This window comes from Hemicordylus capensis, chromosome 5 (genome assembly GCF_027244095.1).
Source record: "Hemicordylus capensis ecotype Gifberg chromosome 5, rHemCap1.1.pri, whole genome shotgun sequence".
In the NCBI taxonomy this organism is placed as follows: domain Eukaryota; kingdom Metazoa; phylum Chordata; class Lepidosauria; order Squamata; family Cordylidae; genus Hemicordylus; species Hemicordylus capensis.
Window position 1 is genome coordinate 160,515,184 of NC_069661.1, and position 25,181 is coordinate 160,540,364.

The window sequence follows — 25,181 nt, forward strand, 5'->3', positions numbered from 1 at the left end:
ACCACAATCTTACTTCCTCAGCTGTAACGGTAACACGTAGACTCCGGGAACATGATACTTCTAGCAAATGGGGTGTAGATACAACAAGCTATGTTTTCACACCCCCTAGTTATTCTTCCATTTTTCCATTGGACACAATGGTAACTTCTCACAAGAATGCTGATCTCTACTAGATGAGGAGGAGCCTGGGCCCCCTTCCCCAACTGGGGGTGGGGGCAGGGAGATCAGTAAAGAGAAAAGAGCACACACAATTCCAGTAGAACTATTTCTCAGCAGCACAGATCAAATGCCACCTGAAACTTGGGTAGGTTAATACGGTATGAGGAACATTGATCTAGCCTGAAATTGTGGCACATGCCTCTATTACCAAGTACACTATATAGTTATTGTACAGCAGGGAGGCTTTAGACACACATCTGGCAAAAATGTTTACCATGAGATGTTCAACAATTGAGAAAGTCAAAAAGAGCAAAAGGCAGTGCACATTTTAGGTTGCTATAATATAAGGAAGAGCAGACGAAGGTGAGCTTCAATGAAAGGACTCTCTACTTCTAGAGATGTACATATCAGGCAGTATTAAAATATGATAAATACATACATCTAAAATCATGGGCTTCATTTGTTAAAAATGGATTTACAGAACTTTAGTCAGTCTAGTTCCTAGGTGCTGCACACCAAAATAAAAATAGCTAAGATACTGTTGCTAAAAGAACTCAGCCTAAGTTGTTAGATGAAATGTTTCTAATATACAAAGAAAATTTCTACCTTTGTACTTATATGATTTCAGTACAGAAATGTTGAACACCAAAATTTTGTGGACCACTTTTAAAAATTGCAATGGTTAGTCAGGGGACACACTTTGAAACCCAAGACTCAAAACTCTTCAGAGCTCTGCAAGCAAAAATGGACCCTTTACATTCCCACTATGAGACTGTAGAGAATCTAAGACGACCATGAAGCACATTCATATGACACATTGCCAATAAATCAACCCCTGCTAAAAGGCAAGGCACCATACTCTAACAGACGATCCTCTAGAATTCACTTGATGTGTGAGCACTGCAAGATATTCCCCTCAGGGGATGAAGCCACTCTGGGAAGAGCAGAAGGTTTCAAGTTCCCTCCCTGGCTTCTCCAGGATAGGGCTGAGAGAGATTCCTGCCTGCAACCTTGGAGAAGCCACTGCCAGTCTGTGAAGACAATACTGAACTAGATGGACCAGTGGTCTGACTCAGTATATGGCAGTTTCCTATGTTCAACCATAGAACTGAACTTGTGGCCACAGATGAGAGAAGATGGCAAGATCAACAGCAATCATGGCAGCCAACTCAAGAAGATGTCCAAGTGAAATCTTTGAGAACTATGAAAAAAGGTTCTGATGCATTTTGGGGATGGGTTATCATCCTTACTTATGAGTTTCCATGAGGAATCCTGTATACGGTTGTTAAAAAGCAAAAACACAAATCCAGAGATAAATAGTTTCAGCTACTACTGAAGACCAAATGCTGAACAGGATTGATCAATCTTGAGGCAATTTGAGCCACCATATCTAAAAGAGCCACTTGGTGCTTGACAACCCCTTGCTTTTGCCATCTGAGGCAGATAAAAAGACAGACAGGAAATTTATCAAGTTCATGGCCCTGAAGTTGTACATATCCATTAGTCAACTCACACAATAATTCCTTGTGACTATCAAGTTATATTCTACTGAAAAAATGTTCCTGAACTGTATACAGTCACCATAACTATTTTCTTCTCTGCAAGCCAATAATAATAATATACAAAAATATTATATATAACTACTTTATGGATTACACACTTTAGAATTTTATTTTTAATTTAAAATTGCTCAAATGATTGAAAAACTGGCAGATGAGTGGAGGAGAAGGCTCAAGCCCTAATGTGTGATCAATGAGCCCTGGGAATGATTTAAAGTGTTACATTGTAACACCGGATTGTCAACCATAATTAGGAGATTGGGAGAAGGCTGCAGACTTGAGCAGTCCCTCCTTCTCTCTTCTACAATTTGCTTTAACTGCACAGGGAACCATTATGGTCAAAGTTTACCAGGATTTACATCCTAACTAGAGTTTAAAATCAGGGTTTGAAGTGGGCTTGCTAACCTAGATTATGAGGGAATCTGGTTAGCACCAACAGACATAACAGTTCAACAGTTGAAGCAAACCACATAAAGAAGAGGGGGGAGTGTGAACAAAATTGTAAAGGGAGAGAGTGTTTAACCTGCTTCTGATTGGGTAATAGTGGCTAGGAAGTCAGAAATGTTACAGCAACCCATAGCGATTCATGCCATTAAAGATGGAAACAGTTAACAAAAGATATAATTAATCAGGTAATATCCAGATAAGACAGAAATGACAGAGTGGTAGGTGGAACTGGATTGAGCAGTAGGTAAACAGCCTACTCTGGATGGGGTTACTCTCCCCTGAAGGAGGTTGCAAGCTTGTGGATACTCCTGGACTCAAGTTTTCCCTCTGGAATGTCATATGGAGGCTGTGGCCAGGAATGTTCTTTTCCAGCTTAACTTGGTATATCAGTACATGTTCACCCTGATGACTGAGACCCTGAGTCCATGGCTCATGCTATGTTAACATCTAGATTAAACTCTGTAATGAAGTTGATGGTTAAAAAACTATGATAGGTCCAAGATGCTGCAGCTAGGCCACCAGAACAATAACATACCAATTCTAAAATACTTACATCATTTACTGTTTCTCAGTCCTGTTCAAAGTGCTCGTTTAGACCTTTAAAACACTATATGACTAATACATTAGCCCACATCTTCTCCCCTGTGCACTGAGATCATCTAAGGAGGTTCTTATTCAAATGCTCCATGCAATCTGAAGTATTACAGGCTGCTGTATGGTTTAGAAACCTTGATGGTGGTGGTGTCCCATCCTTCCCAGAAAGGGCCAACTGTGATCACCCCCCCCACACACACACACACTGAATTTTAGACAGCAAGTGAACACTTTGTATCTCAGGGAGCTTTTGACTAAATTAGATTTGAAGCTAGAGAACTGTTAATTTGCAGTTGTTTTTCTACCCCAAGCAGTGTTCCCTCTAACAGAGATTCCCTGACGTTGTTGACTACAACTCCCAGAATCCCCAGCTCCAATGGCTTTTGCTTGGGGGTTTATGGGAGTTGTAGTCAACGCCTGGGAATCCCTGTTAGAGGGAACACTGACCCCAATATTTCTTTTTGTTTTATTTTAATTTTCTATTATGAACTATTCTCTAACAGCTCTGCTAATAGATCGCTCTAGAAATTTAACAAACATCCCTGAAGTAAATATACTATCATGATGGATCCATCATTTGTGTGTTCCTTCACCCCCCATTATATTTACCTGAAGGAAAACACCAATATTGTAGGATGAGATTCTGTATTTAACCTGGACGCACACATATTGTAAAGTCATTCTTAGAAGAATGCCAAAAAAAAAAAAGATATACATGCGCTCAGCCAGCTAGACACAACTCTTGCTTTGGTACACCTGGTATTTTAATGGCTGTGATTCATGGATTGAGAATAAAAGTTTGTGGCAATGAACTCAAATTATTAACTGTAAAATGTATTACATAAAGATAACCAATGATCTTGGATTGACAACTACATTTATGAATTATTTTTGCATATATTGGTAACTTGATACAACACAAGTTTTTTTAACCTATCCCCTAACAATAAATTAAATGTTTATGATGCAAATATTTTTCTTTTAACGTTTAGTTCAGATGTGTATACACAAAAAACAAGGTAAGTTTGCAAATAGTACTGCTACATATTTCCAAAATCTAGAAAACTTTTGCATGTGCTCCAGTGCTAATGACACTGCTATGCAAGCAAATGACTTGGATGGCCATTTGCTTTCATATGTTTGGGGACAATTTTCATATGTTTGGAAACCTCTACACGTACAAGAATTGCTACAGCCAAAATTCCTGAGCACCCAACAGGTCTTTGGATGAGACTGAGTGCAGTAATTAATGCTATGCTCAATCATAAAATTCTCGGGCTTCTAATGAGCAAGGCTTCCCGAGTTTAATACAATAGATAAATATGCCAATGCTTTGGGATTTTAGTATGTGTTTTTAAGAACACACTATAAAACTGTAAGATTAGGTTGGATCCAAAGTGCACCTCCATATTTGGAAATTGTCTTTCCTCTTCGAAGGACAAAAGCACTGCACAAGAGAAGTGAAACTAAATCCAAAGATGTTCTTCAACCTGTGCAAGAATTTGTGCAACTTCATGCAAAATTATTAAAACTGCTATGGAACCTATCTAGTACAGCACTCCAGAAGCTTTTGGGCAAACATCTAATGGCTATTTTCCAAGGCTACTGGATATTTACCATAAGCTTTAAGGTAAAAGTACACATTTTGCTCAATATTCAGCTGTTGCCAAACCATCGTGTGAATCTGAGCATAAATTCATCACTTGCCATTTGAATGGAATGTAAGTGAAATTATTCCAGTGGCTGGATACAAAAGGAAACCACATGCAAGATAACTAAATTATAAATATTTAAAGAATGATCAGTTGGAAAGGACTACAGTAAGATCTGTTTGGTTTTAAAAAGGGGCACAGACAAGTATTACAGCAAAACAACACCCCAAACCCCAAAGAACAAAATACAATTTGTCAACATGGATAAAACAAATCAATCAAATATGAGATAGAACTTTTACAAAATAAAAAGTTGTAGCTTTAGGTTATCAATTTGGTATACCAATTTTAATATTAAATTGGTTTACTTAGCCATGTTATCTTCAAAATAATATTAAAGCCAATTGTTTACCTGTGTCCAAACGCTTTACAGGGGACTCATCATCCACCTCAGAATCTCCACATGCACTCCTTGATCTTTTCCTGGGCTGCAGTAGTGTCTCCAACCTTGGAAGGACTACAGACAAAAAGGTTTTGGTCCCTAGCTGTGGAGAAGTTGGCTGGGTTTCAGTGTTCTTTGCAGACTTTTGGGGGCTTACACTTTTCGATTTGCAGAAGAGAATAGATGTGCGTCTGTTTACATCAGTTGATGACTCAGCTACAGCAGAAACAGTCGACTCACTGAGATTACTGTCAAGTAAGTGTTCTGGAGTGTGTCCATTAATTTCTTTCTGAATGGAAGTACTATACAATTCATTGTCAAATTTTACTCTTTTGTAAAGCTTATTCTGCTCTGGATTGAGTTCTACAGGTTTGAGGGTTGGTGGCTCTGAATTAGTCTCCGAGTTTGAAGGAAGAGGTAATGCATCTGATGGTTCAAGTTTAGGGGGAGATTTATCTCCTGAAAAAATTAATAAAGTTGGGTTTTTGAAAACTGATAGTTATAAGAGCTACTACATAAAACTTAGTATCAAATATGTAGCCCGCAAAGTATACCACCTTACATACATAAACTCTAAACCATCTATGCTAGTTAATGGCTAGATTTATGTGGGGAATACAATGGGCATGGAAATATTTGGCTCCAATCCTCAACACATTTGCTACAGAGTAAATCCCACAGGAACCATAGGACTTATCCTTGTGTTATGGATCACAACTTAAAAATTCTGATTTGTGTTGAAGATTTAAGCCTCTAAAATACTATCACCCCTCACATTATATAGAATTTCATGACATATTTTTATGAAAGTACTTACAGTTAAATAAAGCAAGATGAATATAGAGGATAATAATATATCCAATGTACTCATTTAACTTTTTCCTATGACTTTTTTTTAAAGCTTTGTAACCTGAGCTGTAAGAATGGGGGCCACTGAAAACTTTTCTAAATTAAATATAAAAGTCAATTATATATATTATTGCAAATATATATATCATTTGCATCTTTCTAGTTATGGCTACCAGTTTCAGTTCTGTAAAACTTGTACTTAATGTTAATGGAAAATATTTGGCAGGCTGTTTAACAAAATGTTTGGAAGAAATAGGAAAAACTACTCCTCTACCAATTCCCTTCCTTCTCCACTATTTATTTCAATGCCAATTTGGACATCTCGTTCCCCTGCCCTCAGCCATTACATGCTAGGGAGAACACTTGCTATTTGGATTTTAAAATCCTAAAGCATCCTTATGCATTGAAAAACCCCTTCCCTTACTTCTCAATCCATACAAAATATTTATGAACTGCAAACAGAATGAAGATGGAAATACTGAAGCTCCCTTCCCCACCAAAATGTGAGCTTCAGATTTTAAGCTAATTTATACTCATGGTAGATAAATAATTTTGAAACACTAATAAGACAGTTACTTCTCAATATCAATTCAATAGAATTTAAATTTAGAAATATTGACTGATATTCTGCACAGCCTTATGAAGACTGAGCAAGAGCTCAGTCCTTGAAAGGAGCCACCAAATTAACTGTGGTGAGGCTTGGCTCATAGCATAGTATAGATGGAGGGGGGAAAGCATTATTCGCTTCCCTCCCCTCCCCGTAAAAGCCCTTTTTGCATGCAGGAACATGGCCATGAGGGTGGCGTAGGGCTTTTGCAGTAAAAAGCAAAAATCACTTTCCCCTCCACTTTTACCCACTCTGCAAGTCAACCCTCAGCTGAAGTTAGTTTTGTGGCTCCTTGTGAGGACTGAGCCCTTGCTCCACTCTTGTAAGACTGTGCAGAATGTCAACCACTGTTTGGAAAGGATAACTGACTCAGAGGTTAAAATCTGACTTATATTCTCAGAGTGTCATACTGGAAGACCAAAAGCAATTAATTGGAGTTAAAGACATATGTAGTAAAACCACACAACCAAAGAGGTATGGACATGAACCTGAAGACCACAGGCCTAGCTAACACATGCCCCTGTGCTGTAAGGACAGCACCTCCTCGGGCTCATCAGGTGAAGTTTCCAACAGAGAAACAGTTTTTAAAAATGTCAGAAGGCCCACAAGTCAAATACAATATCTTTGTATGTTTTCCACATAGAATAATAGCTGAATAATCCCTTGAAAACAGGTAGTGCAACCGTTAGCTATTTAGCCATCTTAGTTTTTACTCTCACCTTCTCTTACTTTTCCTACTCGCATATGCTCTTTTTCAAAATGCACCAGAATCTCTAGAGTTAGTAGCAATTGAGATTATGGTTGAGTATATACAAATCTATGTAGGCATACATGCATGACTCCACACACAAATAACTGATAAAAACTTACTGACAAAAGCCAATGTTTGTTAAATTTCAGACTTACTTAACATTACTATTTAACTGAGCTATTATCTTGTTCAGTGAAGCTTTCTGGAGCTCTGCACCATCTTTAAAATAGAAGAAATTCAGTAAGTCTGCATGCAGGATGGCTTTTCTGAAACGCCAACCCTTCTGCTATGCTGTCAACATGCAGTCCATTCAAGGCATATTTAGTGAGAAGTAAGTCTCAGTGGGCAATATGCAGATTAAATTGGTCATCACTGAGTCCCACTGAAATTAAAGGGAGCAAGTTAGGCATGACTTGCTCACTGAGTCCAGTGGTGTTTAATCATGACTAACACGTCTGAGTGTTGCCCACTGTGCATAAGATTCTAACTTCAGTTTTTCAAGTAATTCATACATTATAAGTTGAAGGCAATCTTGAAATCTGGCTAGGGACAGTAACAGAAGAAAATGTGTTTGTGTTTTAATTTATATAGTAAACAAAATAAAATTTGGATCCCTAAATGTGTGTTTAGAACCAACAACTTAAAGCTAACAACTTAATACTAAATTAGCAAAGTTTGGCATGACCTGCTCACTGATTTCCTGGAATCAGTGACAGCTTTACATTATATGGATTTAACCAAATATCTTACCTTCTTCTTCACCTTCTTGTTCCAATACGGCATTTTCTTCTTCAAAACTTCCAATACCTGATTCAATCTGAGGGGGCTGATTATGTTGCTGACTTATCTTGATGCGAATGATGTTAATTTCCTTCTTTAAAAGCTTTGCTCGCTTGCTCCTAGACCCACTGGATTTCATTGCACAGGTAAGATCAAGTTTTTCTAAAAGTTCTCTCAGCTGCTCTTCCAAAGACATGTGCACTCTGTTAGCAGGATTCAGTAACCTATCCACTGAAGGTAGAACAGACATTTACCAGTATTTTTTCCTCAGTGGCATTAAAAGCACAACTTAAAATAATGTGACTGAGCTGCACTGGGGATGCCCAATAAACTGTAAGATTCTATCCTGCCACGGCTGTGGATGCAAGGCAATCAGAGGCTTGTGCTGCAACTGTTAAGCAACATCCTATGCTAGAGCAGGACAGAACTATGCATTCATCTCTCTTTCAACAATCCCTCTAGCCCCTGGCTGCAGTGTTCTGCTAGCACCACACATCCAAAAGGGCTGTTCCAGCAGCGGGCAACTCTGGCTCTTGTTCAGTCCACTTCCACTCATCCCAAATCACCAGGCAACAAATGGTTCTGTGCAAGGTGACTCAATGAAGACACAATGCAAATAGCTACATTCCTGGCATATAGGGGTGTAGGTCACTTTTCAAGAAAGATTTCCCACATCACTCTGACAGCTTGCTGTGTTGTGTTGTTTGACTGCAAACGTTACCAAGTTCTTCTGAGTGCTTTCCAACTAGTTAACAGCCATTTCAACAATTACCTTGATATTTAATGTTTCACTTTCTAATGATTAGTTGGCTCCAAATGTGGCAAGTGAGATAAAAACAGACACTAGAATCTGTTCTACATTACATTTGTGCAAAGGTTCATGCAGTGTTAAAGAACTGTGCTAAAGCACTCTCTTGCATAAGTGGAAGAACATCTTTGGTTGCCTATCACTTTTCTAATGCAATGCTCTACCAGGTGATGTAACACAATTATTCCATAACAATATATATATATATATATATCTCCCACACGTGAAACAGCTTTTCTGGATCCAACCCAATGTAGATAAGAATTATGCTCAAACTAAATAATCTTAGCCCTAAAATTATGCAACTCCAATATCTTCTCAGAACATTTACTTAATTGCATGTTCCCCACCCACTGCTCCCAAGCAAGAACATACTACTGGGATACTTTCACTGTGTAGCATGCAGGGAGGGCAGGCTCCGACTGGGTTACTGGGCAGCAGCGCAAATTCCTGGTGCGCCCCGTTGCCTGTGCACTCTAATCACCAGAGTGCGACAGCAGGCGCCTGTGACCACAGAGGAGGGAGGAGCGCTCACACTCCGATGGCAACAGGGCACACAGGCAACGGGGCACACCGGGAATTTGCGCCGCTGTCCAGTAACCCAGTCCAAGCCTGAGGGAGGGGGATGAGGAAGCAATAGGAAATGTAAATCGGATATTCAGCCACTCATTATTGAAGGGATTTGTGTGGAACAGGTTTCGGTGTTCAGATTTCTGGGAATGGAGTTGAGAGATGATCTGACATGGGGAGCAAACACCAAAGATCTGGTGAAGAGAGCACAGCAGAGACTATACTTCTTGAGAATTCTCAGGAGGAATAATCTTTCAAATAATCTACTGTTGATGTTCTACCGCTGTACCATAGAGAGTGTGTTAACCTATGGAATCTGTGTGTGGTTTGGGAGTTGCACAGTTAGGGAAAGAGCATTGTTGTCCAAGGTTGTTAAGACCGCCGAGAGAATAATTGGGTGTACTCTTCCCACTTTAGATCAAATTTATGCCACCAGGAGTTTTAACAAAGCAGTAGAGATAGTGCAGGATCCCATGCACCCTGGAAATGATCTCTTTCAGCTTCTGCCTTCGAGAAGGAGGTATGGGGTCATAAAGGCCAGGACCAGCCGCTTGAGAAATAGCTTCTATTCAAAAGCGGTTTTAGCTTTGAATGCAGCAAAATACAGTTTCTGATGGGGGTTTTGTTTTTCAGTTCTCAGAGTTCTTTAGTGTTTCTTTTAGAGTTTTTAGAGTAATGGGTATATCTGGGGTGGGGGGGTATATTGGGATATATTCAGCTATTCTTTGTTAGGTCCTGTAGAGGTTGTTGTAGATTCTTTCAATCTCGTTGTTCTGTACAGGACAATGACAATAAAGATTTATTGTATCGTATCGTATCGTAATTTGTGTGTCTCTCCCCTCCCTGAAAAAGCCCTGTTTGCTGCCAGGAATATGTCCTTGTACGACCCTTAGGGACATACTCCTGACAGCAAATGGGTTTTGTGGGAGGGGGGACAAGCTGAAATTGCTCCCCCGCAACCCCACATGCTGCACTGAGAGGCAAGCCTGCAGCGCAGCTAGTGAGTTGGTTTACTGCAAAGGCAGAACACTTGCTCTATCCTCACAAGGTTGCAGAACATTACTATCACACACCAACGCTGGTGAGCACACATGCAGGGGGTGGAACCTTACCACAGCCTTAGGAAGACTTAAGTAGACCTTTCTTATCTTAAAGAAAAACAAAACACTTTTGTTGCTACAGGTTTTGTTCCTAAACTGAAATAATGATCCTTTTTCTTTCACTGGGTACTGCCATAAGCATTATGATGAAGAACTTACCAGGGGTGGGGGCCATGCAAATAAGTTGATGGAATAGAAAAGTGTGCCAAGAGCAAACTGCATATACAATTCTGATATGAACTACAGAAATTATCTACAAACAATCACATTATAGACACAGTGGAAAACTAGGTACAGCCAATCTGCAGAAGACACGCAGAATACAACAGGAAATCCATCCAACCCTAGTCAACATTCTATCTTGTGATTTTTCTCCCTGTTGAAATATTGTGTCTTCTTTCTCCTCCAAATGGTATAACTAGTCCAATCTTGAGCATTGTAAAGCAATAATTAATAGCTACAAAGAATAAAGCTACCTTCATTCCTCAGCTACAATCCAGAACGAAAGCACATATAAAGCAGGGCACCAGTCTTTATTTTCCTAATGGCAGTCCTGCATACCACATCACCAGCTGCTTTGTAATCCCAGGGCTATTTCATCATTTGGGGCGGGGCGGGGGAGTTAAACTGCTGCACTTTGGGCTTTCCACTGTACATGTAAGCATTACTGCAGCTAAAAGTGCTCACGTGACTGCATGTAACAGACTTGTAAATAAAAGATAAAAATCTATCAGTCTACTGTCTTGAAAATATAGTAATATTCATTGTAATGCATCCTTACCATCTTCCCAGGAGAAAGGTGGAGGAGATTCAAGTTTAGGCCTTTCAGGCAAGTGCATTCCAGTTTCATCATTGTAACCAATTGCTTCAGCATCTCGTCTAGCTTGCCTCAGAACCACACCTCCTTGATCTCTTAACCGCACAGCAGCTCTGTAGAATATTGTATCTTTTGCATTGTATTTCATACAGTTATCGATAATAAGGTTGAAGTCTTCTTCAAACTCACTGAGATTTTTATAACCTTGGGCATCTAACCGTTTTCTCATAATAGAGAAATCCATGGGATGTTTAATATGATCCAAATAATCTGGAACCTGTGGCACAATTTTAAAAAGGACAGAGTTTGAGTATTTTTTTTAAACTCTTGCTCTAATACACTATAAATACAAGTTTTTATCTTACAAAATGACAATGAATATATGATTTTTATACAAGGCAAGACATGTTTCATTTCTCCACCGAAAAATAAATATCCTAACAAAGTTAGGTTAGTTACTTGTAACTTTAGTTCTTGTGGTGGTCCATTGTCCATTCACACTAGGATGTCTGCGCATGCGACACCTCGGAACCTTCTAGAGCTAATTTTTTTTGGCGGTAACCCTGCCCCTTCTACCTTCAGAGACACTTACCCACGCAATCCCTCAGTCTCCGACTGCCACAATGATGCCCAAATGGTGGCCACTATGGCAGGGAGGAGGGAGAGTCTTGTGACTCAACAATGGACCACAACAAGAATGACAGTTCCAAGTAAGTAACCTAACTTTCTACGTGGTGGCCCTATTGTCCAGTCACACTAGGAGACTAGTGAGCTACTAACTTGTCAGCCAGCTAGCCAGTCAGTCTTTATTGCTACGGTTACCGACCAGAACAAAAAGTCAACAAATAAAATTTTAAAAATTAGTTAAGATACAATGTATCAATATCAATAAAATGGATATTATAAATTAAAACAATAACATTCCCTTATTAATCATCCGCCAACAAGTATTAATGGCAGCAGCACAGGATCTAGCAACTCTAGATGTAACTGCAGACTCCGAATCGGAGAGCAACAAAGAGCAAGAGAATTGATCCTGTCGACCTGAAAATTTACATAATAGAGGTGTAATAAATAGTTCACAGATATCCTTATAAAACAAACAAAATAGTAAAACGTGTTCAGTAGTTTCAACCTGGTCCAACCCACAAGGGCAAAGCCTCTCTGAAAATGGAACTCCTTTATAGCAACCTTCAAGAACTGCTGAAGGTAAACTGTGGCAGCGAGCTAAAGTAAAAGCTTAATTTCTATACCTTGGGATTTCTAGCCTAGTGAAATAACTCATTGCAAAAGCTAAATATCTACGTTCCTCTGCTATATAAAAATTGGGCACCTTACTAAGATCATTTTGCCGCTCAGAATCTAAAACTCGCTGTCTAATCAGCAACTTCGCCTGATCATAACCCACATTAGACAAGGCTACTAACCTGAAAGGCGGGTGAAGCGGGCATCCGTGCCCCCCTTATCCAAGGATTGTGCTCAGAACTGCTCTGCCAAATCGTGTGTTACTGCTAGACTGCGTGTCCAGAGCACAGTGTCTCACAAAGGATAGAGGATCATTCCACGTGGCAGCACGGCATATAGCAGCTAATGTGATTCCCCACAGGAAAGCAGTTGAGGTTGCCATAACCCTTGTGGAGTAGGCACGTGGTAGCACTGGTAGACAGTGTGTATGCCAGTATGATTGCAGATGTAATCCAAATGGAGAGGCGCTGACATGACACCTACTTCCCTTTGTTAGGGCCTGCAAAACAGACAGACAGCAGTGGACTTCCTGAAGGATTGTGTTTGATGCAGGTAGAAGGAAAAGATCCCTTTGACATCCAGGTTATGACGTGCCCTTTCAGAGTCCAAAGTCTGATACAGAAAGAAGGTTGGCAGGCATATGTATTTGGAGACATGATATTCTTAAAACTACTTTTGCTAAGTAAGAGACATCAAAACGAAGGAAAACTTTGTCTTGCTAGAAAGACAGGTAAAGTGGATCTGCCCTTAGGGTGCGGAGTTCTGATACTCGGCGAGCTGATGTGATGGCTAGTAGAAATGCTGTTTTAAAGGTATCTGAGGGAGCATATTGCCATGGGCTTGAAAGGCTTTTGCATCAGAGAGGTAAGTACCAGTTTCAAGTCCCACGGAGGGGCTAGCCTGGGTATAGAGGGAAACAGTCGGAGCAATCCTTTAAAGAAGTGTTTAAGTGGTTGCTTAAGAAAAAAATGTGAACATGAGAAGTGTATGTTGCAATGGCAGACAGGTGAACTTTTAATGAAACAAGCAACTGATAAACCAGATTTGCTAAGAGTTAACAAGTATGAAAGTATCAACTCCACAGAAGAGTTTTTGTGGGAGGCACCCCTTGCAGTGGCAAAGGTCCTAAAGCACCTGCATTTTGCTTTGTAGGAGGAACGCATGGATGATTTCCTGGACGTCCTGAGGACCTTTAAGGGCTTCCGGTCCTGGATCTGGTTGGACAAATGAGCCAAGCTGTCAAAGACTCTCAACGTCCGGATAGAGCACCATCCCTTGTTCCTTGGTAAAGAGAGTGGTGTGGATTGGTAGGGGCATGTACTGTGTCGCTGATAGGCATAGGAGAGTGGTAAACCATGCTTAGCATGGCCACCATGGGGCGATAATTTTTTGCAGCACCTTTGGTAGCATTGGGAATGGGGAAAACCTGTATAGTAGTTCCAATGTCCATGGAAGGAGAAAGGCATCCCCCAGTGAGTTTTGTCTGAGTCCTCCTTCATTGCAGAACTGAGTGCATTGTTTGCTGTCTCTGGCTGTAAAGACGTTGGTGCATGGCTGGCCCCAATGAACAAATATATCTTGTACCACTGTGTGACCTAGAATCCATTTGTAGGAGTCTGGGTGTTTTTGACGGCTCAGTGCATCTGCCCCGATACTTGATTTCCCTGCTATGTGAGTTTCTGATGGCCGAATGTAGTTGACAAGAAACCATTCCCAAATGACAGTGGCTAGTCTGGATAGAATTAGTAAGTGGGTTGTTCAGATATGCCTTGGCTGTCTAATTGTCTGTCACTAAGAGAACGGACTACCAATAGGGGTAGAAATGCTCTTAGGCCCTTCCACATTGCTAGGAGTTCTAATCAACGGATGTGGTAAATACACTTGGGAACCAGACCAGTAGCCTGCTACACTCCTCCCTTGGCAGTGTGCATTAGTTGTCAGAGTGAGCTTGGGTTGGTTGTAGTCAAAGGGGTGGCCTTCCTACAAGTTGGAGACGTTCGTCCATCAGAGTAAATGACCTTCTTGTGTGTCTGGGGATCTGGAAGACATCCTTCTGGTGGTTCTCTTGTAGGTGGAATACAAAAAGAAACCACTCCTGAAGTGGGTGCACGCAGAGGCTTGCTAAGGGCAAAATTGTTGTTCTCGAGGCCATGAACCTATATTTCTGTACTGAGTGGGCTTTCAAAGTTATCAAGCAGTGCACCATCTCTCAGATGTGGTTGATCCAGCATCATGGCAGAGACGCCTTTGATGAAAAAGAGTCAAGCAAGGCACCTATGAACTCTACTGTAGTTGAGGGGGAGAGTTTTGACTTTTACCAGTTGACCTGTAGTCCCAGCTTCTGCAGTAATTGCAGGATGATGTCGATGGAGTTCGTCCTCTGACTGGGTTACCAGGAGTCAAGTCATGCAAGAATGGGAAGAGCCGAATGGAGTACTGTGCAGGTGGGCGACTACCACAGCAATACGTTTTGCAAATACACATGGAGCCGTGGAGAGGCCAAACAGTAATACATTATACTGGTAGATTCTGTTCCCTATGCAGAAGAGGAAGTATTTTCTGTGGGCTAGAGATATGAAAAGTGGATGAAGATATGAAAATATGCATCTTTGAGATCTACTGATGTGAACCAGTTGTTCCGGAACAGGAGCTGAAGGATGTAATTGAGTGTGAGCATCCAAAAATGCTGGTAACAGATGAAGTTGTTGAGGTTGCACAAGTCTAGTATGTGCCTCAGTCCTTTAGGGGATTGTGAAGTAACCCGAGTAAAACCCTGCATGGATGTTGTGGTGCGCCCTCTGAATGGCTCTCTGGCTTAACAAGCCAGAGTTCTTGTAGTACTTCTTGTAGTAAGGTTGGCATGGGTTAGTTACTCAAATCCTGGAAAAGAGTGGGAGATCTTTGAGCTCTATAGTGTAGCCCATGCATATTATGGTCAGTACCCACTGGTCCATTGTTATAAATTGCCACACCTCTGCATAGGGAAGGAGCGTCAATGCTGGCCAGGTTATGTCAGGTTTGCTTAGTGTAGGCAGCCTTGGTTTTCGGGGTGAGCCTCACCTGTGAGGCGGGTTTCCAAAAGGAGCTATAGGGTTGGTATCTGTTGCACTGAGCCTGTGGACAAAAGGACTGGTAAGAGGACTTAGATGAAATTGTGGAGACCGGCACTGCTTTTATTGACGTGGTTGAGAGGAGTGAAAAACCATTGACTTGACTGTTTTTAATTATGCACTCTTTCCAGAGTGTCATCAGTCTCCTTTCCAAATAGGTTCTCTCTGTCAAAGGAGAGATCCTCTATTCACAGTTTAGCTTCCATCAAAAGCAATGCAGATTTTAACCAGGCATAACATCTCAGGGCTACTACTGCTGCCATGGCTCTGGAGCCAAAGTCACGTTTCATGGCATACGAAACTGCTGCTTTGAGTCCTTCTGTGAGCAAGGTCATTGCAGCCTTCCGCTGCTCAGTTTGTAGCTTGGTTGACAAACAGTTCTAGACCCTTTTGCCAAAATAATCTCTTTTTCTTCCATCTGCATATGCTGGCAAGGACAATAATGTCTGTTTTGTGTTCAACTGTGAGGATTCCACCACAACAGAGTTTCACCATCTGGACCTGTAGTGCCTAGGGCTATATCTGTCCCATTCTTTGGGTCTCCAATAGGTGTGGCCCCTTTTTTGGTACATGGGCTCCACTAACATGTACTCTACCCTGGGCCAGTGGAATCCCAGGTTGTCCCTGTCAGGGTAGGCCTCATCTCTGTGTTCAGGGGAGTTGCAATAGCACTTCCTCTCCCAGTAACATAGGAGATGCCTATCATCATAGTCCCTGCCCCTGCGCAAGTCCCTGTCAGGGGAGTCTAGTTCCCTGTCAGATTGGTGGGATTCTAGGTCCTGATCTGGTTCCCAGTCAGGAGGGAGTTCAGGGTTCTCATCGCCATCCGTGCCAGGTTCTAGGTCAGGATTTAAATCCTCTTCAGAATCCGGCAGCATTGCTATTGGTGAAGCTGCCACATAAACCATTGTCGCTTTGTTTATTGGGAAGGATGGTTTCTTGTTTTGTTTTGTTTTGTTTCTTGTCTTGGACTGCCTCAGTGGTTTTAGCCTTCTTATGGGACTTCTCATCCCGAGGTGCCTGACGCTGCTCTCGGGTTCATGGGCTGGTCTTTAGGCAGTGTGGGCAGCGGATTCGACACAAGACTGCCCTGCTTAAAAGGTGTCAGGAGTAAGAGAGTCCAACTCCACACCGGTCTGCATGTTTAAGGAGCTGGTCTAGTGCTCCTTGATGCCGGATTGGGCGGACTTGCCCTGCAGGCTAGTTTCCTTTCAGCGCCCACTCCCAAAGGAGTGCGCATAAGTAAGATGCTTGATTTCACTGGGCCTGCCTGGTAAAACTGAGGCAGAACTTGCAAAGCTCTACCCAATGAGATTCTCCGAGGCACACAAGGCAATTTGCATGTCTGTTTGAGGCCAGGAGTTTCCCTGAGCAAGTACGGCAGTGTTTGAATGCGATTCTTGCAGCCACAGCCTCCTAAGAAGCAGCAAGGGGGGTGGGTAGGCCCGATCTATATAAGAAGGGAAATGGATAGGAAGAAAACCAAGAGGACAGACAAACTGGATAAATCAGCTAATGAGGGAGAAAGAGGGAACAATAAAACTTAAAAAATAAAAAAAAAACCTCTCACGTGGACAACAGTGATCAAGAATGGTTCTCCGTTGTTGCAAAGGTGGTCGGAAAAAGACTGAAGGAGTGGGCAGGTAAGTGTCTCTGAAGAGAGAAGGGGCAGGGCTACCACCAAAAAACCCCATTAGCTCTGGAAGGTTCCAAGGTATTATCTGCTCCTGTGCAGACATCCTAGTGTGACTGGACAATAGGGCCACCATGCAGAAGTTGGAGATCTGCTTTCCAAGTCTTCACTTTCCCTCTACACACCCCTCTTTTAAAGGCGACTTTTTAATTTAAAGTGACCTTAACATTTAAGCCAGAAAACAAATGGAAGCACATTTTTGTGTCTTAAGATAGTTATGATTAAATGCTACAAATAATATGAAATAGTAATCCTTTTTTTATAATGTTTTTGTACTGTGTACTTTTACAAAACAGAACATGAATCTTAGCATTTTATTTTTTCTAAAAAGAAAAAAAAATTTCATTATTTCTATATTAAACTGCATTTAAAGTCTGGTGACATCACAATATTCAACTGGCAACTGTCAGTTTCCTCAAAGCAATGGGATTAAAAGTTGTTATACAGTTTGACTCTTAATCACATCTGGAAGAGTAAAGTATCACCTCTTTAAGGTTTACTGGTTGAGCAAATATGCGAGCAGAATCTTTTTCCTGCAGCTGGTCCAGTACTGACCGCATTAGTACAGTAAATGGAGTTAGCTGAAGCTCCATGGCAACTTGTTCCACTTTTATCTACACAATAGAAGAGAAACATAGTCAATTTCATTAATATGCATACATGCTACAACTGCAATATTGGAGATACAAAGCAAAGTTCAACTTATCCACTTTAAAACTCAAACCTCAGCAAGTTTACTCAGAAGTAAATCCCATGAGTATAATGGGGGATCTTACTTCCAAGTATGTATACAAAGCTGCACCCTTAGTATTCCTATAGTACAGTGATAGAGACAGCAATGGTAGGATGTGTTTTGCCTGCAATCAGAAACTTAATTATAAATTGTGTGCATTTGGTAATAAATACAACTATAACATTTAGCAGCAAAGATCATTAGCCATGAAGGGTGAGAACACACATTATATGCAATTTAGCCATTATGCACATCTTGCCAGCAATATTAAGTGGAAAAATAATATTCAATACTGGAAGAAACATATTTTCCCCTCAAATGTCTCATTACATGTCTGAAATTCATTTTGCACTTGAATAAAATGGTTACTAAAATTTCAATTATATTATATTAAGTTTTCCAAATGCTCTGAAGAGACTTAATCTCACATTTAATATATATTTATTTGATTTATATTCCATTATATTTCATGGACTCAGAATGGCTTACAGTAGTTCCTTAATATTAATAGTTCTGTTCCTACTGGGCTCACAGTCTAAGACTAAAGCAGGTAAACACAATTTTTATTTAAATTGTATCTAATACAGATACAATGTTGGAAAATCTCTTAATCAACTGAAAGACAAAGAGCACGCTGCAGGACTGGGGGCTTCCTTCCCACCCAAGTCTCTCTTAAATAAATAAATGAATAAATAATAACTGTGGTTAGGAAAGCTACACCAGCCATTAGGGAAGTGCATGAACTGGTCCAGAGGCCATTCTTGAGGCCTCCGAACCAGTTCAAAGGTGGCGCCGGCTCGACACCAGGGGGCAAGGTGGCTCTTTAAGGGCGGAGGATGGTGCACTTACCCTCTCGTTGCTTTCCCCCACTGGCGCTCTGTTTTTAGTGAAAGCCATGGGCGTCAACGTACCTCCCTGCTGCCCCTTCCCCTGTTCTTTGGTGGAAGAAGCAATGAGTGTGCACACACAGAGGCGCTATTTCCTGCCAAGAACGGGGGAAGGGGTAGCAGGGAGGTACGCTGCCGCCCCATGGCTTTCATTAAAAATGGAGCACTGGCGGGGGGAAAGCGGCGGGGGGGGAGTAAGTGCATCCTCCCCCACCCTTAAAGAACCTCCCCACCACCGGCGTCGAACCACACCTCCGCAGTTCCGTGCACACCACTACCAGCCATTTACTTAGGGTATAGGTTCCTCCCACTGCCTTCAATAACTTAAAACTGAACTTTCCCCCATCTTATTTCCTAGATAAACTGGAATGAGAGCGTTCAGAAAGGTAATTAAAAAGAGAAACTAAGACTATGTTAGTTAGTTAACCCCTGCTAACTTGGCAAAGAGGCACCTTTTAACATGTTGATCCTCTTTTATTTAGCAGAGGGAGATAAACTGGCCCTATACACCCCCAGCACAGTACCTCCAGTGACTGTTGCTGGTGTCTATCTTGTGTTTCTTTTTAGATTGTGAGCCCTTTGGGGACAGGGATCCATCTTATATATTTATTATTTCTCTGTGTAAACCGCCCTGTGCCATTTTTGGAAGGGCGGTATAGAAATAGAGTTAATAATAATAAAAAATAATAATGTTATACTTTGCCTTGAATGAAAACTATGTTAAGTGATCTAAAAAATGACTTCATGATTCATTATATAACTCGTTTAAATTAAAGGGCAAGATCGCTCTCGCTCTCTCACACACACACACGTATTTGTCATACTAGCCACGGAGAATCCACTGCTCTCTCTGGCAAGCATGATGAACCCCAGCCCTCTTCCCAAGCTTGGAGAGGGATATATGAAGACAGGAGGATCACAGAAACTGTGCTGCATTTTGAAATCTCAACTGCCTAGGAACTGCAGTGAAACTGTGGGAATAATCCTCCAAAATTTTCCCATCTTTAAGTTTGGGAGGAGGGTTGGGTTTGTACGTAGGTTCATATCTGTCACCCCACGTTCTCTCACCAAATTCCCAAGGTAAATGTTCAGGAGAAAAACAAGAGTTTATCTATGTTATGCTGCTACCAAGGGACTAGCACAGCAGGATTCCCTCTTCCCAACCCCAGCCTTTTAAGGATAAGCCTCAACCCTCCATGTTCTGTGTTTTGGACACACCTAAGAGCAACTCAAAACCAGTTGTAGCCCTTAGAGCTGGAGATGGGGTTATCCAAATGCTGTACACTGGAGGTGCTTGGAATACCTCAAAAAATTAACACATTAGGAACACTACATTGCTCCTCTCTTGTCAGTGGAGAGGCAGAGTCCTGGTGACCATCATAGTTGACTATTAAGGACATCCAAAATTTGTAGACCCATGTGCATATATCCTATGAATGTAACCTCTGAATATTTAACTTTTGACTTCAAAAGCCTACCAAAAGAAGTTACTCATGTACCTGTTCTCTTTTTAATTTCTCTCTTTTTCGTATAAGTTCTATCAACAATCGTGCTCTCTCAAGGTCATGGCGCAGCCTTTGCCAGTACTTCAACTTCTCCTTCAAGGCCTGTGTTTCTTCATCATCTTCCCTCTTAAGAAAAGAAGCGGGTGGGGAAGACGCATTAGTTTGTACACTAGTGATTTTAAGCCCGTTAAATTAACGGGTGCTAGTAGACCGTTGGTGCCAGCTATCTTTGCCTCCTCTGTCTGCTCCGTGTCCTTCTCCTTTTGGCTTGGCCCACTGCCTCCTCTGGTCTAGAGCGGGGTTCTTTTTTTGAGAGTTCTTCCCTACTCTCCCTCCCTGTCTCCTGTCCCACACTCTTGTATCTCTTTTCCTTCCTCCCACCCCACCCTCTTGTTTTCCACTCTTCCCCTTCCCGCACTCCCTTCTTCCCTTCCCCCTCCCCCTTGCCCCTCTGTCTATTTTGTTTCCCTCCCCTCTTGTCCTCTCTCTTTTGGCCTTCCATCTCCCGCATTAAGTTTTTTCTTACTTATGAGGCAAGTCTTCGAGCATATTTCTTGTTTAAAAGCTCTTTATTTTTTCAACTCAGTATTAAACTTAAGGTACTTATTTAATACATTTGTAGGCTGCCCGCCCACCCCCCCCCCATAGTATTTTTTTCCTTCACCCTCTTCTCTCTAATTTTTTTAAAATTACTTTTCTTTGGCCTTGAATTTTGCCCACAAATGAGCAATCAACAATTTGCTCTTCACAGTTTTCAAAAATTTAGATTTTAGGTTAGTTCACTGTGAGCAGAAAGGCACTTTGTCTGGTTGTGAGGGCTACCCTGTCGGTTGGTGTGTTGTCTCCCCTCAGGGAGTTTTGACTTCTGGCTGATATCAAGGTTCTCTTTAGTATATTTTGACAATGTGGTGACAGAAATCATCAACGTGCGGTGCTCTCTTAAGTTTGTTAAATAAAAGTTCAAAGGTTATTCCACTGAGAGTGGAAAAGCACTTTCTCTGGTTCTGAGGGCTTCCCTGCCGGTCGGTGTGCTGACTCCCTTCAGGGAGTTTAGACTCTAGGCAGAATTTGGTTGTAAATCACTAATAGAAAGCCACTCCTGGATGTTCTGAGTAAATTTTGGCAATGAAGTGCCAGAAATAAGCGTCTTGTTTTGCTCTCGGAATAATCTGCTCTAACGGTGAAGAAGTGAAGACCGTTTGTCAACTCGGCTGCTGCGTGCGGCCGTTATTTATGCAGGCTGTTTTCCCGCCCATAGTTGGAAGGGGCGGGGGGGGGGGAATTTCTCAATATGTGATTGGTTGGCCAGGGAAAGGGTGAGGAAATGGCGGCTGCAGTCCGCTCCATGAGCTGGGCTTGCAGTGAACTTGGTTTGTGCTTTTGCAACTGTGTGTTCTGGCAGCCCGCCCTCCCAGCTGGCTGAGTCCTCCTTCCCCCCACCCATGTTAAAGGGCTTGAAGGGCCCATTAAAATGCCCCCACGGCTGTTGCCGCCAACCGGCAGCCCGCCCTCCAAGCTGATATTTGCACAAAAAACCCCAAGGGCCCCGTTTGAGGGCCAAAACGGCCCAGGAACATGCCCCCATGGCTGTCGCTGGCGAACAACTGCCCGCCCTCCCAGCTGCCGAGACCTTTTCTGCCCGTGGCCACGTCCTTTATTCGATTGCATTAGCAACATAAAGAAGGAGAGAGGAGCTCGCTTGCAGAGCTCCTCACTCCTTAAAGCCTCTTTCCGTACTGGCGCTTTGGCCGCAAAGGGCGCCTATTGCGTCCTTTGCGGCCAAAACGCCAGTATGGGAAGAGGCTTTAAGGAGTGAGGAGCTCTGCAAGCGAGCTCCTCTCTCCTTCTCTACATTGCTAATGCAATCGATTAACGGACGTGGCCTCGGGCAGAAGAGATCTGGCATGGGTAAGGAGGTCTCGGCAGCTGGGTGGGCGGGCGGTTGGAGGCAGCAGCCGCGGGGGCATTTTCATGGGCCTTTTTGGCCCTTAAACGTGGGGCTTGGGGTTTCTTGTGCAAATTTCAGCTTGGAGGGCGGGCGGCCATTCGGCGGCGGTGGCCGAGGAGCCATTTAAATGAGCCGTTTTGGTCTGCCCTTACAATCAACACGGTCTGTCCTTAAATTTTGGTAAAGTTGGCTGCCTGTGTCTGGGCGGCCGTATCTTTTTCGGCAGTACTGAGCATGCGCTCCGCGCATGCTCAGAACAGCCGAAAAAGACACGGGCGCATGGGATCACGCTGAAGCCTTTTATTATATAGGATTATTCTACTCTGCATATCCTAGCAATAGCCACTGGCATGCATTTCAAAAACACTTTGTCCCAACTAAACCCTAAAGTTATAGGTGTTTCCAAAGCTGTCTTCAGTAAGTGGAAGAACTTGAAATCAGTCAAGGATTTTCACTGACCCCACCCCAACCTCAGCATATATTAATTTCTAGTTCACATGCAGTTATACTGAGCTTAGCTTTCTATTCCATACATCATGAACTCAAGACATAAAGAGTGGTGTAAGTACACTTTTTTTGGTTTTAATGCCTACCTGTTGCGTGTTTCTTTGCGACTGCAAACTGGACTGCAGTCTTCTCAACAGAGGAACACCATTTCTGGACAACCTTTTGAGTAACCAGTAACTATGCACTCTTTCAACAAACTGCTTCTTCCGCTGGATGGCTACCTGATTCATAATTTTATTTAATCTAAAATATGGAAAAGGAGAAAAGTCAGATGGTTGTTGATTGTTGTTGTTTGCAGCATTTCATTTTGAATGTTAAAAGAACCAATAACTGGTTTCTCGTTCCAAATAAATAGAGGACCCTTGATTATCACAGGTTCTCTATTCACAGTTCAGCTACATAGACCTGATTTCCATTATTGTGGGGGTGAATTTAGGCCATTCACAGTTCCTGAATGAGCATTTCAAACATATGGTTGCATTTCCAGCTTGGAGGAACTTCTGGAGGCAGCATAAAGCCATGTTTGGACTTCCTCCAGAATTAGGAGGATTTTTGGTGGATCTTGGAGGGTTTGGGGGCAGTTACTGAAGAAGCTAGAGAGGCTAAGGTACAGTGTTGTACTCTTATTTCTGCCCCTCCCCTTTCCCTCATTTTAGCACTTTTTCATGTACTGAAGTACCTAACCCCATTATTCCCATAGGCGCAAGGTTTCAATTATCATGGTTATGGCATTTGCAGTGCTAATGGAAAACACAACCTCAACAATATTCAAGGGCTGTCTGTATTCTGAAATGTTGACTAACTGACATGGGCTGGTATTCAAAGAGTTACTTTGGGCATGGGCATACCAAATAGAATGTTTTACCTTTTTTCTTTGCACAACATCAAACACTGTTTTTGAAACAGCCATCACTTTCAAAAGAGCTTTGGCAAACAACATGGGGCAGTGGGAGGGGGCAGTTTGCTGATACAAAGCAACAATTCACAGGAAACTATTCAGAGTATTATATCAGCCTGGATCCAAATGACTAAGTATACAGATCATGGGTTCCCAATATGTTTTTAAAACAAGTGTACCCCTTCTGTTGCAAACCTTCCATTTAAGTACCCCAATGAGATAGTTTTTGGTGTGTGTGCATGTACACACATGCATGTGCAGACATGTGCAAGTACGTGTACACGTGTGTGCATACATATACACACACAGACACGCACCCCTCTGCAGTGTAGAGAGGTAGAAGGGCTTCAGGAGCACTTCAGCTATCAGTAGGGGTACCCCTTGTTTCACAGTTACTTGGTAAAACAAGATCATTAAAGAAATAGCTCAGATTAAGGATCTGAAGAGATAAATTTGAAATCTTTAGATAAATGACATTTACAATTCATTTTTATGAAAATTTATAACAGCTATTACATATTATGAAGTATTTGTTTGTGTGAAATAAAGTAATACTGCCCAAATTTTGCACAAACAATCCTGCCACTTACATTAGCTGAATGCACTACATTTTACACTGGAATACACATGGGGCAGGTTTAAATAATTTTTTGGTTGTTGTGTGAGTTTGTTTGTTTTTTAAAGTAGCCTGAATATATTATTATGACTACTAGCCGACCCCGCACAGAGCATCTGTGCGCTCCTTGGGGCCGGCTGTTTCCCCCTCCCTCTTCCTCCTGTCCGGTCTCTCCTCTCTCCAGCCCCAGGCTCTCTTGCCCTGCCCCTTCCATTCCTCTCCCTCCCCCGCCACCTGGACAGAGCCGCGGCAGGCGGGCAAAAAGGATCCCTCCAGCCGTTCCTGCTCCTGGGCGCAAAGCCCCGTCGCCCGTTTCTCTCTCGCCCCAGCCTCCAACGGGCGCCAGGACCGCACCCCGCCACCCGTTTCCCTCTCGTCTCAGGCTGCAACAGGCATGGGGGCTTCGCCCCACCGCCCATTTCCCACTCACCCCCTCTGGCACTGCCCAGGCCAGTGCCAGTCTGTCCCACTGCTTCTATTTAAAACTGTACACGCCCTCATGCTTCCCAGCTGATGCACAGGGAGCTTTAAAGTTTAAATACCACTCTCCCTGCATATGCTGCTCCATCCATTTTCAGCATGTGAGTGGATTGTTTAGCTAAGGAACCTAACCCTACTTTTTGAGTTAGGTCAGGGACTCTAATATTGCAGTTTCTGCGAATGCTATCCCCTTAATATTAGAATGATTCCTAGATTTCATTTCTTGAACTTTCTTAGCAGTATGAACTATGCAAAATGACTTTGTCCCATCAATGATGGGCTTCACTAGCAATGTGCAAATTGATCCAAGCTCAAAATCTGGATGATTTGAGTGATTCAAACTCAAATAAAATCACCCCAATTTGAGCTTGAACAGATTCGAGTGATGAGCACTATTTTGGAGGAGTGTTTTTACCCTTGCTAA

General features: G+C 42.2%; 1 protein-coding gene across 3 annotated transcripts in view; it reads right to left on the reverse strand.

The window, feature by feature from the left end:
• BRD1 (bromodomain containing 1) overlaps window positions 1-25,181 on the reverse strand; it is a 73,118-nt gene that overhangs the window by 20,387 nt on the left and 27,550 nt on the right. For all 3 annotated transcript variants that reach the window (XM_053251912.1, XM_053251913.1, XM_053251911.1), the window contains exons 3-8: window positions 22,850-23,006; window positions 20,303-20,434; window positions 17,669-17,797; window positions 11,100-11,412; window positions 7,811-8,071; window positions 4,824-5,312 (exon numbers count right to left, since the gene is read on the reverse strand). In XM_053251912.1, the coding sequence (XP_053107887.1) occupies window positions 4,824-5,312; window positions 7,811-8,071; window positions 11,100-11,412; window positions 17,669-17,797; window positions 20,303-20,434; window positions 22,850-23,006 (1,481 nt within the window). The remainder of the gene's footprint in view (window positions 1-4,823; window positions 5,313-7,810; window positions 8,072-11,099; window positions 11,413-17,668; window positions 17,798-20,302; window positions 20,435-22,849; window positions 23,007-25,181) is intronic.